The 15,176-nt window shown below is 58.1% G+C and overlaps 1 protein-coding gene across 2 annotated transcripts; it reads left to right on the plus strand.

Annotated features, from left to right (window-relative positions):
* The first annotated feature begins 7,708 nt into the window (after positions 1 to 7,708).
* Positions 7,709 to 14,563, plus strand: EMX2 (empty spiracles homeobox 2). Of its 2 annotated transcripts, XM_025994187.2 has the most exons (3): positions 7,709 to 8,703; positions 10,623 to 10,807; positions 13,040 to 14,563. In XM_025994187.2, exons 1-3 carry the CDS (start codon positions 8,295 to 8,297, stop codon positions 13,205 to 13,207), a joined length of 762 nt encoding a protein of 253 aa, XP_025849972.2. In that variant the 5' UTR covers positions 7,709 to 8,294; the 3' UTR covers positions 13,208 to 14,563. The 2 variants fall into 2 exon arrangements, with proteins under 2 accessions (XP_025849972.2, XP_025849980.2); XM_025994195.2 differs by lacking the exon at positions 10,623 to 10,807.
* The last annotated feature ends 613 nt before the right edge of the window (positions 14,564 to 15,176 follow it).

A 15,176-nucleotide genomic window follows, 5' to 3' on the forward strand; every position in this document is an offset into this window, starting at 1 on the left:
CCGCCCCGGAGGTCCCCTCGGGCGCCACTCCGCCTGCCGCCAGGGGCTGGCCACCCGGCCGCGCGGACGCTGGGCGCACAGCCGGTCCCCGCGCTCGGACGCGGAGGGGACGCAAACAGGGGAGCCGGGCCTGATGCGTCCAACCCCCGGGCGCTAGGAGTCCCGGAATGTGAATGTGGTGGGCAGGGGTGCAGCTGCGGGGCCCCAGCTGGAGGGGCTCCCTCCCACCAGTCCTGGGGGCAGCCTGGCCGCCGCCTGTAATTAAAGGCCGCGGGGGCCCAGGCTCCAGGAGTGGGTCTCATCAGGACCCGGGCTGGGTGGGGGGAGGCCGTCTCTGCGGGCCTCCTCGGAAGCTCCCTGTCCCTGGGCACTCTTCTGTCCCCTAGCCGGGTCCGCGCTCGCCGGAGGAGCTAGGGAGGCAGGGGTAGCTGGATGAGGGGCCTCCAGGCCGCCCTGCTGCCTGGGAGGGGAGCTGGGACCACGCTTTGCCTTTTGCGGCCGCAGGCGCTGCTCTGTAGGCGCAGGGCCTCTCCGAGTCGCCCACGGGAGCCACCCCAGGGTGCGGGGCGCACGGAGTCTCCGCCGCCGCCGGGCCACCAGCGTTGCCCTGACAGCTCTCCGGCTCCCCGGCTGCAGTGAGGCCGATGTCGGCCCTCTTGTCCTAAACCCCGAGGTTGGATCGCGGGAAGGGACCAGGGAAAGAGAAAGAGGGTGTGGGGGCGAGGCCTGAAAAGGTGGCCTGGATGACAACGGTGGGCAAGTGGCTTCCAGGCAGGCGCCAGAGTTCCGCCAAGTGGGGCCTGGATGAACCTCCCTGCTGTGACGGGTTTGGGTGCCCCCCCCCCCCAGTCTGCCAGCCGGTTGGGGGGTGGGGCTCTTCACTTTCTTTTCTCATTGGCTTGAATGTAGGTGTCTGGCAACACTGGGGGGTGGGGGTGGACTGATCGGTCCCAGGGCCCCTCTTGGAAGGGCCACAGCATGCTCGGCTAGGGGGTGAGAATGCTTTGTGTCACCTCTTTGAGCCTCAGTTTTCTTATCTGGAAAACGGGTATTATGGCTCCTTCCACATCATATTCTGAAGTTCACTGAGATTACCAATGTGAGAAAAAACGGGCTTTTAAATGCTACAACTTCTAAACCTTCCAGGCATCCTCTCCAGGTTTCAAGGAGAGCTGCAGCCTTCAAGAGAAAGTTTCCAGTCTCCCTCTTTCCTCAAATGGCAGGATCCCTTTCTCAGCCTTAGCCCAGGCCCCTAGAGTCCAAAAAAAGTGGAGAGATACCGAGAGAAGACACAAATTCCTGAAAGAGGGTCTGGTGGGGCACCGGTGTTTCAGAAGCCATCCCCAGGTCTGATGGTTCGTTAGTGCTGACAATCTCAAGGAGCTCCTAAAAGGACCGAACCCCAATTTACGAGGTCGGTCACGGGTGGCAAGAGCAGAGTCTCAAAGCAAAAGATGCCAAAGAAGGCAGTAGAGGAGTTAGAAGGTGTGTCCCCCACCTTCCATGCTGGTCCCGTGGCCTTTTGGACATCTTGTCCAGCCTCCGGGAGCACCTGGCAACAGTCAGTGCCCTTGAGTCCCAAAGGAGACACAATTATAGGGGTGGGAGGAGGGGAGTGTGACAACTCTATCTACACAGGGAGGGGGGAGTGCAGGAGAGACAGGACTATCGCCACCCCTGCGGAGCAGTCCCTAGAGCAAGGCCAGTGGTTCCTAACCCCTCTTGCCGGTCTGTGTCCATAAGTCTGTCCCTCACGCTTCTTTGCTTGGCCTTAGACTCATTTGAAGGCAGCTGAGGGAGATAGAGACCGGCGTCTCCTCTGATTCTGTTTCTTTGCTTTCAGTAGTGAGTCCAGACAGCCTGTGTGTTGAGGGATTGATGAGTGAGGTAAATCTCTAGGGTCAGGTCCTGCTTGTAGCTCCAACCAGTGCGGAGTTCCTGGCTCTGAAATGTTAGATCTAAAATTGGATAGATCTCTGGAGCCCCAGGGGTTCACAAGCCCCTGCTAACATCCAGAGAAGGGCAGCACCAGTTTCCTGCAGTCGCCTGGGACAGCAGAGGCCGAGGCCAGGGTCCAGACACTGCGGTGAGGGCTTGGCCCCCAGGTGGACGCACTGAACAGTTACCTGGGGAGTGCCTGCATTTCCAGAGACCCCCGCGAGGATGCCACGGCTTCACCTCACCGGAGAGGCTAGCCTGCCCCGAGACAAGAGCAGGTCCGCGGGCTCCAAGAAGAAGGAGCCTGTCACCCGGCCCGCGGTGGCGGGGCCACCTAATTTCGTCTGATGACCAATCGCCGCCTCCGCAATAATCACCAGGACCCCAGGCTCCAGCGATCATTGGCCGCCCACGAGGGGGCGCGAAGCCGGAAGAGCCGCGCCCCGCGCCCCTAGCTCCTCCGACTCCACCCCGCGTGGGGCCAGCGCTGGGGAACAGGGGTCCATTCTCTGAACCACCGCGGTTGGGCAGCGGGATCTGGGACCTCAGGCACGGGTTTGTGGGTGCATTTGTGCAGTAGTTGGCCATCGCCCTGGCCCAGGTGATCACGGCCCTCCTGGTCCTTTTGAGAACTGAACCCGTTCCCCCTTCCTTGCACTCTTCGGGAAAGAAGCCCGACTCCTCCAGGAGCTGGGATTCCAAGAGCTGGAGCTGATGGAGGGGGGAGGGACCCATTTCCAAGTCGTCCTCTCTACTGTGTAGTCAGTGAGCCTCCATAGACGGCCTCTCCCGGCCCTGATGGCGGGCCCCGCAGGAGCTGGGCGGTGGGGCGCACCCCAGCACTCCCCAGGGCGCGCGGGGCTCAGGGCGCCGCGGCTATGCAGCCCGCTCCGGCCCTCGCCACTAGGCGCCGCTGCGCGCACGCGGATCCCGGCCCAGGGAGCAGCCTCGGGGAGGACGCCAGGGAGGGATTTTGCTCTAATAACAATTTTTAAAAACATGTTTTTAAAGGTATGAATTCTTTTCGTCTTCCCACCCTCTCCGTGCGCGTTCGAAGACGCCGGGTTACTGGGAATCACAGTGGGTGGGAGGAGTAGTTAACTGAGCCCCTAGGCCCTGACCATCCCCAGGTACCTTTTGCTTGTGTTGTGCCCAGGAAGGGGCTCTCCCGGGAAGGGGCTCACCCTTCGCCGACGTTCATGCTTCCCCTGCTTCCTGGAGGGCTCACGGACCCCCTACGGGCTCCCAGGGAGGGCCCTGGACATCGCGGGGTGCAGGAGGCCGGCTGGACCACCCCAAGCCGTGGCCTAACAATAATATTTGATGAAGGGTGACTATGCCAAACATTAGCTCACTTACCCCTCAACAACTGTTAGGATAATGCTATCTCCTGTTCACGGATAAGAAAACCGAGAGTCGAGAAGGTGGTCGCAAATGTAGTGATCCCAGGCAGCACCTGGGCATCTATCCTGAATTGCAGGAGGCGGTGAATGCACCCCAGGGAGGAAACTCAGGGCAGAGAGCTATGGGAGATTCCCCTCTCCACACACACACATTTCTGCCCTTTGATACCTCCCACTAGCCAGGAATCCAGGCTTCTCTCACCTCAGCACCAGCCCAGGGAAGTCCTTGGCCTTTTGAGGGAGCATGGAGAAGCTAGTGGCGGGAGTGTGAGACCAGCAATGGCTTATGCTTGCACAACTATATTGTTCAGTTTTGAAGCCCAGGAACAAGCCCTGGAGGTGGCAGGTAATAATAACAGCAACGCAGGAACAGGAGCTAACTTTTATTACAGCTCATGATGTGCTAATCACAGCCTAAGCAAGCACTTTGCTTGGCTTATCTCCTTAAACAACCCCAAGGGCCAAGATACTATTATTTATCTCCAGTTCACAGGAGAGAAAGGCACGGAGAGGTCAGGTAATTTGCTCAAGGTCAACCAGATCTGACTGCCGTTTTGGGGTGGGGCAGATTCATTAGGGTCTAACATCTAGTGAAATTCACCCTTCATGGTGTAGAGCTCTATGAGTTTTGGAAAATGCTCCTAGAGTTGTAATTGCCACCATCATCAAGAAATAGAAGGGTTCTATCACTCTTCAAAACAAGCCTGACTTCTAGGCTCCACTGTCTTGGGGGCAGCATTGGCCATATTTTTACAGATGACAAGATGGAGGTGGGGAAAGGTTGGGTGTCTGCCCCAGATCCCTCATCAGACAGTAAGTGACACATCTCAGATTTGAACCTTCATCTTGTGTCTCTTAGTCCCACTGCCTGTTTAGTGGAGATTCCTGAATCTACAGAGTCCCACTTGAGGTGGTTTGGGGCATGTAGGAAAAAGAGCCCCTTGCCCTAAGAGGGAGCCTCAGAAATCCCCTCATGGCTCACTGCATACTCCAATACCTCACCAAACACCCATCCTGCTAGGGCAGCTAGGGAACAAAGAGGGGCCGGATTCTGCAAAGGCCTAAGCCTCGAGGAAAGTAAGTGGCGAGGAAAGTAAGTGGCAGCCGCACGGTGCAAGGAGCAGGGGTAGAGTTGGCCCAGGGTCCGAGTCCAGATCAGAGTGCCCAGTGCCCTGCTGAGCCTCTCCCACTGGTCTTGGTTAATGAGTTACTGTCCTCGTTAATTCTCCTGTATGTCGGGCCGCCTTTCGAACCTTCCCGAGTTCCTCAGGTCTCTGGCTGCATGAATTAGCATAGATTATCTGGCTTCCCCGGTTTCCACGAGGCTCAAACTCATTTGTCCCTCCTGTGGGCCTGAGTGAGACTTGGGGCCCCCAGCACTTGGGCCAGAGGAAACGGACCCTGCTGCTCCTCCACCCTTGCCCACCTGCCAGCCACAAGAGACCCTGAGGCAAATCTCTGGGCACTTTGCAAGAGGCGGGTGGCCTGCAGAGGATATTGCGTGACCGTGACCAGAGAGGAGGCTCCAAGCAATCTGGGCCCTTTGCCCCAGGGCTAAACGTTCCTGCCTCGGGCAGCAGGAAGAGGAGGGGTCTGGGCTCCAGACTGTGGTTCACTCCCTTCGGCACTCTGGATGCTTCTAGGCAAAGGTAGGAAAGAGTTTAAGGGAGTACCACCAATACTTGAGCGCCTGGCCTCTGACTTTTAAAAAAGGTCAAATGCCCTACGTTTCACACGCCACGGTGGCCTCACTCCACCTCCCAGACACTAACTGGATCCCCTCTGCCCTCAAGGTCATCTACTCTCATGTCCCTAGCCAAGATCACTAATACTGTGAAATAAATTATCATTCCCCACCCTGCAGCCAGGGCAGGGCTTCTAAGTGCCCCTAGTTCGGACCCTCATCTTTCCTGGAGAGCCTGCCCAGGAGAAGGAGGACCTTTCCCCCTGGTTGCAGGATCCATGATCTAAGCCCACCTAAATTGGGTGTCCTTTTCTGGCTTTAGAAATGGAGGGCTGACCTCTACCCTCCACCCCCAGGCTCTGGCTAGCAACAGCCAACCGCCTTTTCAGGTGGCTTCAGGTTCCCTGCTGGCCTGGGCATGGTGAGGTTTGTGTCCCTACAGCTTAACTGAGGGAGAGATTTCTGAACTGGAGACGATATTTCTGGAGGGGAGGATATTTCTGGAGGAGGTCGGTGGTTCACGCCACAGGCAGGCAGGTACATCTCCAAATGTACCCCATTACAAGAGGCTGGACTGAACACCCTGCATCCTTGGGCCTGGGAAAAAGGATAGGGGGATGCTGCAAAGCAAAACCACAGGAACCTGGTAAGGGTGAAAACCCAGCCACCACCCTAGCCCAGAGCTGGCGTCAGAGGTCTGAAGTCTGAGACAGGGTCAGGTTTCGCAGGGCATGAGGGCAAAGCCAAGGCCCACACCTGTCTTGTGTGTGAATGTGTGCATGTGTGCATGCTCTGGGAAAATTGGTGGTGGTGGTGGGGGGGGGGGGGAAGTGCGGCAGATGATGTCTGCTAGTTAAGGTCAGGTGCCCAGACAACCCCAGAAGACACACTTCTAACTTCTCTTGCCTGGAGAGTTTTCCTGAAGGGTTTTCCCTCCCCACCCCCAAACAAATTATGCCTGGAATAAAGAAGTCAAGAGATTGATGTGAACATAAAAACACATCAGATGAAACCAGAGAGGGTCAAGGGAGATCCCAGGGCAGGGAGATGGGTGGTTGGGCAAGCAGGGGGCTCAGTGCAAAGACCCAGACCCTCCACTGATGAAGCTGGTGGTGGTAGCCATCTCCCTCTCAGGACTTTGCTCTTCTTCCCTCTCCCAAATCGACTTTTCCTGGGTCTCACGGCAACCTAGTCACCAAACACTGGCATTTCTTCCTCCTTAAGAGAAATGGCACGGACCTCTAAGTGATAGATTTAAAGGATGCCGGATTTTTTCCCTCATTAATTGTAAACGTGCAAAATACCTGCTGGTACTTCACTTAGGAAGAATGCAATTGGCAAGAAGAAAAAAAAAAAAAGGAAAAAAAGAAGCGGCTGATGAATAGATAATAGATCTTTAACCACCAATAAACAGAGAGCAGCGCCAGCAGCCTGGGGGATGTGATCATAATTATGCCGCGGCGCGAGCCAATGGGGACGAGGGAACTCGGCCCTAAAATCATCCCAAAACCGAAGGCGAGCTCGAAAATGCGGACACGGCCTGGGACCGGAGACGCGATCTGCAGTCCCTAGCTGCAAGCCCTGCTCAGCAACCCGCCCCTGGGACGACAGATGGCGGAATAATAATAGAAATAATAATAATAATAATAACAAAACAACAACAACAGCAGCAGCAGCAATAATAATACTAAAACTAACGCAGGTAATACCGACAGCGTAACGATAAGAATAACACCACATCCGTCTTTCCCCTGACCTTGGACCCCTTGGTCCCACTTATTACAGAAAGGAACAGTTTGGGGGAAGGAGGGGAGCATCCTCCCAGAGAGAAAAAAGCCGGGAGCCCGCGGGGCCGGTGGGAAGCGCGTCCCCCGGGCAGGGTCGCTGACTCGTGGCTCAAGTTGCAAACGAAGGACCCCGGTGGAGGATCGCGGACGCGGCGACCCTGGGACCCCAAGGCCAGGCGCGGCTGCAGGACCCCCTCCGCCCCCACCCCCGAGCCCGCGCGCCCTCCTCACCTGGGAAACCGCCCGCGCTCTGCCGGGGGGTGGGGACTGGGGGAACCGAGCGGCCCCGTTAGCCCTCGCGCGGAATCCCCCCCTGCCGTGCTTACCCTCCGGGGCTCCGGGCGCGATCCCGCTTCCCCGACGCGGGGCCGCGGGGGGCAGCGGCGGCCGAGAGCGGGGCGCAGGGACCTGCGGGTCCGTCCGTCCGTCCGTGCGTCCCACCGGCTCGGGATCCAGGGGGCCGCGGCGGAGGCGGCGCGGGCCGGGGACTCTGCAGGGACCGGGGTGCCCCGGAGGGAGTGGTGGTGGTGAAGGAGGAGGCGGTGGCAGAGGGGGAGGAGGTGGGGAAAGAGGAGGAGGAAGGAGAGGAGGAGGAGAAGAAGGAGGAAGAGGAGGAGGAGGAGGAGGAGGAGAAGGAGCAGAGGAGGCCGGAGGAAGAGGAGGCGGCGAAAGAGGAGGAGGCGAAGGCGCAGCGGGCGCCGCGGGGCGAGCGGGCCAGGAGCGCGGGGCCAAGGCGCGGCGGGCGGGCGGCCTGGCGGGCGCGGGGGGGAGGCTCGGCCGGGGCCGCGGCGCCGACTCCGTTCCACTCTCGGCCGGGATCCAGGCCTCCGGGTTCCCAGGCGCTCGCCTCCCTCTGACGCACTTTAAAGAGTCTCCCCCCTTCCACCTCAGGGCGAGTAATAGCGACCAATCATCAAGCCATTTACCAGGCTTCGGAGGAAGCTGTTTATGTGATCCCCGCACTAATTAGGCTCATGAACTAACAAATCGTTTGCACAACTTGTGAAGAAGCGAACACTTCCATGGATTGTCCTTGGACTTAGGGCGCCCTGCCCGCCTTTTGCAGAGGAGAGAAAACTTTTTTTTTTTCTTGCCTCCCCCGAGAAACTTTCCCCCCCCCCTCCTCCCTGCCTGTAACTCCGATCCCCCCACGCCATCTCGCCAAAAAAAAAAAAAAAAAAAAAAAAATTACCCCGATCCGCGCCTGCAAATTCTTCTGGAAGGATTTTTTCCCCCCTCTCTCCAGGTTGGGCGCGTTTGGTGCAAGATTCTCGGGATCCTCGGCGTTGCCTCCTCTCCCTCCCCCCTCCCCCCTCCTTTCCTTTTCCTTTCCTTTCTTTCTTCCTTTCCTCCCCCCACCCCCACCCCAAACAAACAAGTCCCCAATTCCCGTCCGTGCTCGCCGCGGGCAGCGGGCGGCGGAGGCAGCGCGCCGCGGTCGCCGGGAGCCGGGAGCCTCGGGCGCCCGCTCCTCGGCGCAGCATGTTCCAGCCGGCGCCCAAGCGCTGCTTCACCATCGAGTCGCTGGTGGCCAAGGACAGTCCCCTGCCCGCCTCGCGCTCCGAGGACCCCATCCGTCCCGCGGCGCTCAGCTACGCCAACTCCAGCCCCATAAACCCGTTCCTCAACGGCTTCCACTCGGCCGCCGCCGCCGCCGCCGCCGGCAGGGGCGTCTACTCCAACCCGGACTTGGTGTTCGCCGAGGCGGTCTCGCACCCGCCCAACCCCGCGGTGCCCGTGCACCCGGTGCCGCCGCCGCACGCCCTGGCCGCCCACCCCCTGCCCTCCTCGCACTCGCCACACCCCCTCTTCGCCTCGCAGCAGCGGGACCCGTCCACCTTCTACCCCTGGCTCATCCACCGCTACCGGTATCTGGGCCATCGCTTCCAAGGTACGTGCCACGTCGCGGGGCTGCAGCGCGCCGCGTCCTGCGCTGCCCTCGGCCTGCGCCGGGTGGGCGCTTGGCAAGGCCTGGCTGGGAGGAGGTGCCTGCAGCTTGCGGGCCCGCGCGCCCCGGTGCGGGAGCTGCGCGGCGAGGGGCCGCGCACGGGGCGGGTGCCCCGGTCCCCGGAGCTGCGGCCGCGCTGGGGGGCCGGCCTGCGGCCGCGGGACCCCTTAGAGAGGGGGCGCACACGGAGAAGTCGCCCCCGGGGCGCCCTCGCGTTGGGGCCAGGCTGGGCAGCCTTCCCGGGGCGCCGGCCTCCGCGCAGTCCCGGAGCCCGCGGGGTACCCAGGCTCTCCGCCTCCTCCGCGGCGCCCGGGCTGCCCTCGCGCCGAGGGCGCACGGCCACGGCCCGGCCTCCAGGTTCGCCGTCGCCTGCGCAAGACCCTGTTTGTCACCCACTCCTCGCGCCTTCAAGCCCAGCCCTGCGACTTCTCAGCTTCCGACCCTCTTCGGGCGGCGAGGAGACCCCCGCGCCCACAGGGCGAAGTCTAAGGGGCTTCTTCTCCCCCCTTTTTTTGTCGGCCCGGGGAGGGCCCTGGAACCCCCGCGGGTAGCGACCTGGGCGGCTCGGCACCCGCGCGGAGACCTGCTGGAACGCGGCGCGGGGCGTCCGCGGCGGGGAGGCGGGTTCGCTCTGGGTTTTGTTCCTGATTCTGTTTTTGTTTTAAAAGAAACGAACCGGATCGGGAGACGGGCTGGACAAAAAGATCTGTTTGGGTGTTTTCCCTTCCTGCTATTTTTTTTTTTAATTTTTATTTATTCTTTCTCTGGGTGGAGGTAGGAGAAAAGTTAAAACTCCAGAAAAGGGGAAGAGTAATTAGTTTAGCGGTCGGAGCACCGGGAAGAGACCTTCCTCCCCGCGACAGCCGATCAATACTCCGCGGCTGGTCCATCCATTAACCCTTTGCGTTCCTGCCAGAGCCTAGAATCCGGGAGATGCCACTTCCACCCCCCAATTACAAACAAAACAAAACAAAAACAAAAACGACCTTTCATCCTAATTTTGGGGCCGGATTTGCCTCGGTTCTCGCCTAAACTGTCCGTTTGTTTTTTTGGGGGGGTTTTAGCGAATCGATTAGCCACCCTCCAGAGTGAACCCGAAACTACTCTAGCTCTGCCCACAAAGTTTATGGCTCCTCTCCTCCTCCTCTGCCGGCTTCGCTCTCGGTGCCCCCAGCAGGCCCCAAGTAGCCGGGATCTTCTGGGACCGCGGACAGTCCCATAGGGCGCCCGCGGCTCGGCAGCCCCGGGTTTCGATCCCTTCGCCCGTGTCTGCTAGTTCTCTGGAGCGGGGCAGTGAGGGTGCCGGGTCCTCGGGCCGCGGTGGCCCCGGCAAACCCGCGCACCCGCCGGCGAAATTTCGGTCCCGGCCGGGCCGCACGCACGCGCCCGGTTGCTGCACTTTCCCGGAGGGGAAGAGCCTTAAATAATTTAAAATTAAGTCCCCGAGAAAACTCTGGATAGCGGGCCAACTCCCCCCCCCCCACACACACACCCAAGGGTTAAAGTTCCCCGAGGGTAGAAAGAGGAGAAAGTTTCGGGCCTGGATCTGCCCGGAGAGCGCGGCACCGAGGTGGTGAGGACCGTGGCGCCAGGGCGGCTGCAAAGCCCGCGGAGGTCAGGAGCCTGGGGACTTGGCCCGCCAGGCAGCTGCTGGGTGGGTGCCGCACAGGTAGAGGCTCAGTGTTCCGCGCAGGGAAGCTGGGCCGTCATCCTCCTCCCGCACCCCTGGGTCCCCACGGGCCGTGTCGCATCGGCTTGGCGAAGGCCATGAGCGCTGTGCCCCACCAGCCCGGCTCGGGAGAAGCGTGAGGCCCGGGCCAGGACGGGCCCCTCTAACGGGACTTCTGCTATGTCCCCGGCAGGGAACGACACAAGCCCGGAGAGCTTCCTTTTGCACAACGCGCTGGCCCGAAAGCCGAAGCGGATCCGAACCGCCTTTTCCCCGTCCCAGCTTCTGAGGCTGGAACACGCCTTCGAGAAGAACCACTACGTGGTGGGCGCCGAGAGGAAGCAGCTGGCGCACAGCCTCAGCCTCACGGAAACTCAGGTGAGCGAGGCGTGCACCCTGCGAACCCAGCCCACAACTCTGGCCCCACGCAGCTAGCACACAAGTGCGGAGCTCGGAGAGGGCCTTTGGCGAAGAGCCGGGGAGCTGGCTCCACGCTGGAGTTCATAATGTATAAGTTTGGAGGCGCCTGGCTTCCCTGGGCTCCAGCAAGGGACTGCAGGAGCCGACCTACCCCAGGCTCTGGGGAGACAGGCTGAGTAGCTCCTTCTGTCCACTGGGCATGACTTACAGTTCCTGGCTAAGGCACCTGTGCACTTTTGGTGACACTTTCAGTTAAAGTCTGGGGACTCGGCTGAGTACTGGAAGAAGGAGAGGCAGGAGGTGAGGGGCGGTGGCGGAGGGGATGCGTGAGGTTCAAATCTGGAGGTGTCTCCGAGTGGGTTAAGCGCGGGTTCTGTGCCACTGCAGACCCAAGGTTCACACCGGCGGCTCCGGTTTCTCCCCTTGAGGGGATCAGAGAATCAGAAGGCAGAGGCCAGACATCCTAGGTGCGTCCCTAAATCAGCGAAACAGAGCTGAAGGCTGCGGAGAAGGGCTGCCTCGGGGGACAGATCCTTGCGGTGCCTCGGGGCTCGGAGGCGGGCCTGGCTCTGGCCTGCTGGGGTCGGGGAGGGGGCTTAGGGCTACAGTAGGCGCTACTGTACGTGGAGCTGCAGGGCGGGGTCAAAGTTCCCGACAAACAGTAACGTTTTGGGGCAGATTAAGTTGTAACACTTTTCCTGGGAGGCGCAAAGAGGTCGAGGCTTTTGTTTTAAAACGTCCCCCTGGACAAAACCGAGGAGGGCCTCGCGGGTTGGTGCGGGGCCCGGCACAAGGCGCGGCCCGGCTGATTTCTCCTGGATAGCCGAGGCCGCGGTGGTCTTTGTCCGCCTCGCTGCCCACGCTGCCTGGAGTCTTTGTGTGCGTGTCAAGCCCGGAGCGCACCGACGCGCGCCTTGGGCGAGCGCCGGGGAGAAATGAACCGTCCTCCCCCTCAATTAGCAAACTCAAAGCAAATTAAACTCAGCCTTGTTCCAGCTCGGCTTTTTCATGGGGCACTTTGGGGGACTGGGGCATTGGGGAGAGCAAGCCGGGACCTGGGCCGGCCTTCTAAAAGGAGGGAGTGGCGAGGGCTTCAGGGGCCTGGGCTGCTTGCTGCTTTGGGCACTGGACGGCCTGGGGGCAGGGGAGGTGCAGTCACCCGCTTTTCCCTCACTGTACCGCACTGGTGGGAGGGTGGGACAACGTTGGTGTCTCCTCTGGTGGCTGAGTGGGGACTCGCTGCCCAGCTCTCCCAGGGGGTGATGGTGATCGCAGCGCAGCCCCACATCATTGCTCCCCGGACCTCTAGCAGCTGCTCTGGGGACATGAGGCCGCCAGCCCCAGTCTGCTGGGAAGTGATGTGACCAGAGTGGGAGCCTGGGCCTGGTGGGTCCTGGGGGTGATGGGGGGGGGGGGAGGGAGGGATGGGAGGGTGCTCCATCTCTTCTCTCCTCTCCTCTTTCTTAGTTTCTCTCTCACTTCCTCTTTATCCAAAGGTCTTTCAGAAGCTTTCACTTTTGAGCGTCTTTTCCTAGCTGGAAACGTACAGCTGGGTTGGTCCCCAGGCCTCTGCATCCCACCATCCCCTCGCCTTCTTCCAGTACTCCTGTACCCCCCAACTCCTGCTCACCTGCAAGAGTCCTGGGCAAGGAAGAGGAAGCTCAGGCAAATCCTGACTGCCTACCCCAGGCCAAGGCCTTGCAGAGGAGGCGCTATATTTAGGCAATGCTGCGGAAACAGGCAAAATAGGAAGCACATTGGGCCTTGCACAAGAAAGCTGCTGCGGCAGGGAATGAGGTCTTGCCTGCACTGGCTAGGTACAGGGAGTCAGGGACCTGTCTCTTTTTATTTTACCTTGCTTATTATTGTTGCAGGGGCTTCCCAGGGTTTGTAAGACTTTGGCTTCCCAGCAGAGGTGGGTGTCCCCTCCAAGGCAAGGGAGCAGGGGCCCTGTGCACCCTGGGCCACCTGGCCCCGAGGAAGCACCCTGCCAGGGCCCCAAAGGGTAGGAAAGCCAGGCTTCCTAGCTGACAGCAGTAAGGGCTCGGATCCCAGAAGGGAGGCCTTGGGGAGGCCCACCCTTTGGATGCACAGCTGGGGGACTAGGCTTTCGCAGGCAGGCTCACAGGAGGGAGCGGGAGGAGGGCGCTGTGGAGGAACTAACGTGCCCCATCTGCCTCTCGGCCACAGGTAAAAGTATGGTTTCAGAACCGAAGGACGAAGTTCAAAAGACAGAAGCTGGAGGAAGAAGGCTCAGATTCGCAACAAAAGAAAAAAGGGACGCACCATATTAACCGGTGGAGAATCGCCACCAAGCAGGCGAGTCCCGAGGAAATAGACGTGACCTCAGACGATTAAAGACATAAACCGCACCCCACCGAACGGACAACACGGAGCAAAACAGAGACAGGGAGAGGAGGGGTAGAAGGAAAACAAAACAAAAACAACAACAAAAAACCCTATGAAACAAAACAAAACAAAACAAAAAAACCGCACACACATGCACGGAGAAGAGGAAGAGGGATTCGGAGAGAGCGTTGGCGCGTCGCAGACTTTGGGCAGCGAGGGCACAGGGTCCTGATCCCAGGCTGCGTGGAGATGGCAGAGGACGGAGGCTTCTTGATCAACATGCAACCCTTGTCTAAAGAGGCAGCTGAGTGAGAGAGGGAGAGAGAGAGAGTGGGAGAGAGAGAGAGAGAGAGAGAGAGAGAGATCCAAATGTGGCACAGCCCGAAGGCGCTCTGAACAAGGGAAGCTGCCAGTCAAACACCAACCCAGCGAGACAAGATGATTGGCAGGTATTCCGTTTATCGCAGTCCTGATTAAAAAAAAAAATGATGATGATATAATGATGCTAAAAAAGAAAACCCCAACCAGGCACAGGACTTTTCTTTTGCACTTCGCAGAGTTTCCCGCCCCCCAATCTTTAAAAATAATCAGTAATAATAGCAATCGAAATTCCGTATCCAGCCCCATCCCACACCTGTTCAAAAACTTGAATTGCATGTAGCAGTTGTTGGGCGAATGGTGTCTAAAGACAGAAAATGAATTGTAATTTTCTTTTCCTTTTAAAGACAGGTTCTATGTGCTTTTTATTTTGATTTATTTTTTCGAGAAATGTGCAGTCTGTAAACACTTTTTGATACCTTCTGACGTCAAAGTGATTGTGAAAGGTAAATGAAGTAGGCTCGGCGATAGTGGTCCTCTTACAGAGAAATGGGGAGCAGGATGGGGGGCTGGGGGTGGCGGGGGAGGGTGCCCATGAGAGGAGTCAGGACTTGTGCTGGGAAAGAAAAACCCTAAATTAATTCTATTTCTTGAACATTCCCTTTTCCTAACATCCCGAAGGCTTAAAACCGTGAAGTAAACTCCTTTTGGTGGTTGGAGAGATTGGCCAAATTCAACCATTCGCTGTAAAGGCCATTCCCAAACTTTAAATCTATCTGTTGCAAAAACTGAAGGACTGTAGTTAGCGGGGATGATGTTAAGTGTGGCCAAGGACATGGCGGCAAGTTTTCAAGCACTGAGTTTCTATTCCAAGATCATAGACTTACTAAAGAGAGTGACAAATGCTTCCTTAATGTCTTCTATACCAGAATGTAAATATTTTTGTGTTTTGTGTTAATTTGTTAGAATTCTAACACACTATATACTTCCAAGAAGTATGTCAATGTCAATATTTTGTCAATAAAGATTTATCAATATGCCCTCAGAGTAGTCGTTTTGAGAAATTGAAGTGAGTTTTTTTTTTTTTTAAGTATCTATAATTTGAGTGTGGTCCTTCTCCAATGAGGCTCAAGAAACCCAGGCTCCTCACCCACAAAGGGCCAGACTGATGGATTCTTGGGCATTTTAAAGGGAGATGAGGGTGCAAAAGGGAGAGGATTAGGAAAACTTAAGTCCTTCAGAAAAGGAATGGGAGAAAAGTTTTCCAACCAGACCTTTGCCCACTGCAAGGCTCCCCGAGGGAGTTTGGTTTGAATTTCAGGTTAAAAATGCTTACTTCTCTTAACTTCTAGTTTGTCATCGTCGTCGTCGTTGTTGTTGTTTTAATCCAGACATGTTAAGTTTTGCGTTGAAGGATATTCCCCTAGGATTGGAGGAAGCACTTAGCAGAATCAGAATCCTGGGACTTTTAAACTGCTTCTGACTTCAAACCCCAAAGTATAAGCTCCTCCCCACCTCCCACCAATCTTTTCCTTCCTTCCTTTCCCTACATTCCTCCTTCTTTCCCTTCTTCCTTCCTTCCTTCCTTCCTTCCTTCCTTCCTTCCTTCCTTCCTTCCTTCCTCCCTCCCTCCTTCCCTCCCTCCCTCCCTCCTACCTTC

This window comes from Vulpes vulpes, chromosome 15 (assembly GCF_048418805.1).
Source record: "Vulpes vulpes isolate BD-2025 chromosome 15, VulVul3, whole genome shotgun sequence".
In the NCBI taxonomy this organism is placed as follows: domain Eukaryota; kingdom Metazoa; phylum Chordata; class Mammalia; order Carnivora; family Canidae; genus Vulpes; species Vulpes vulpes.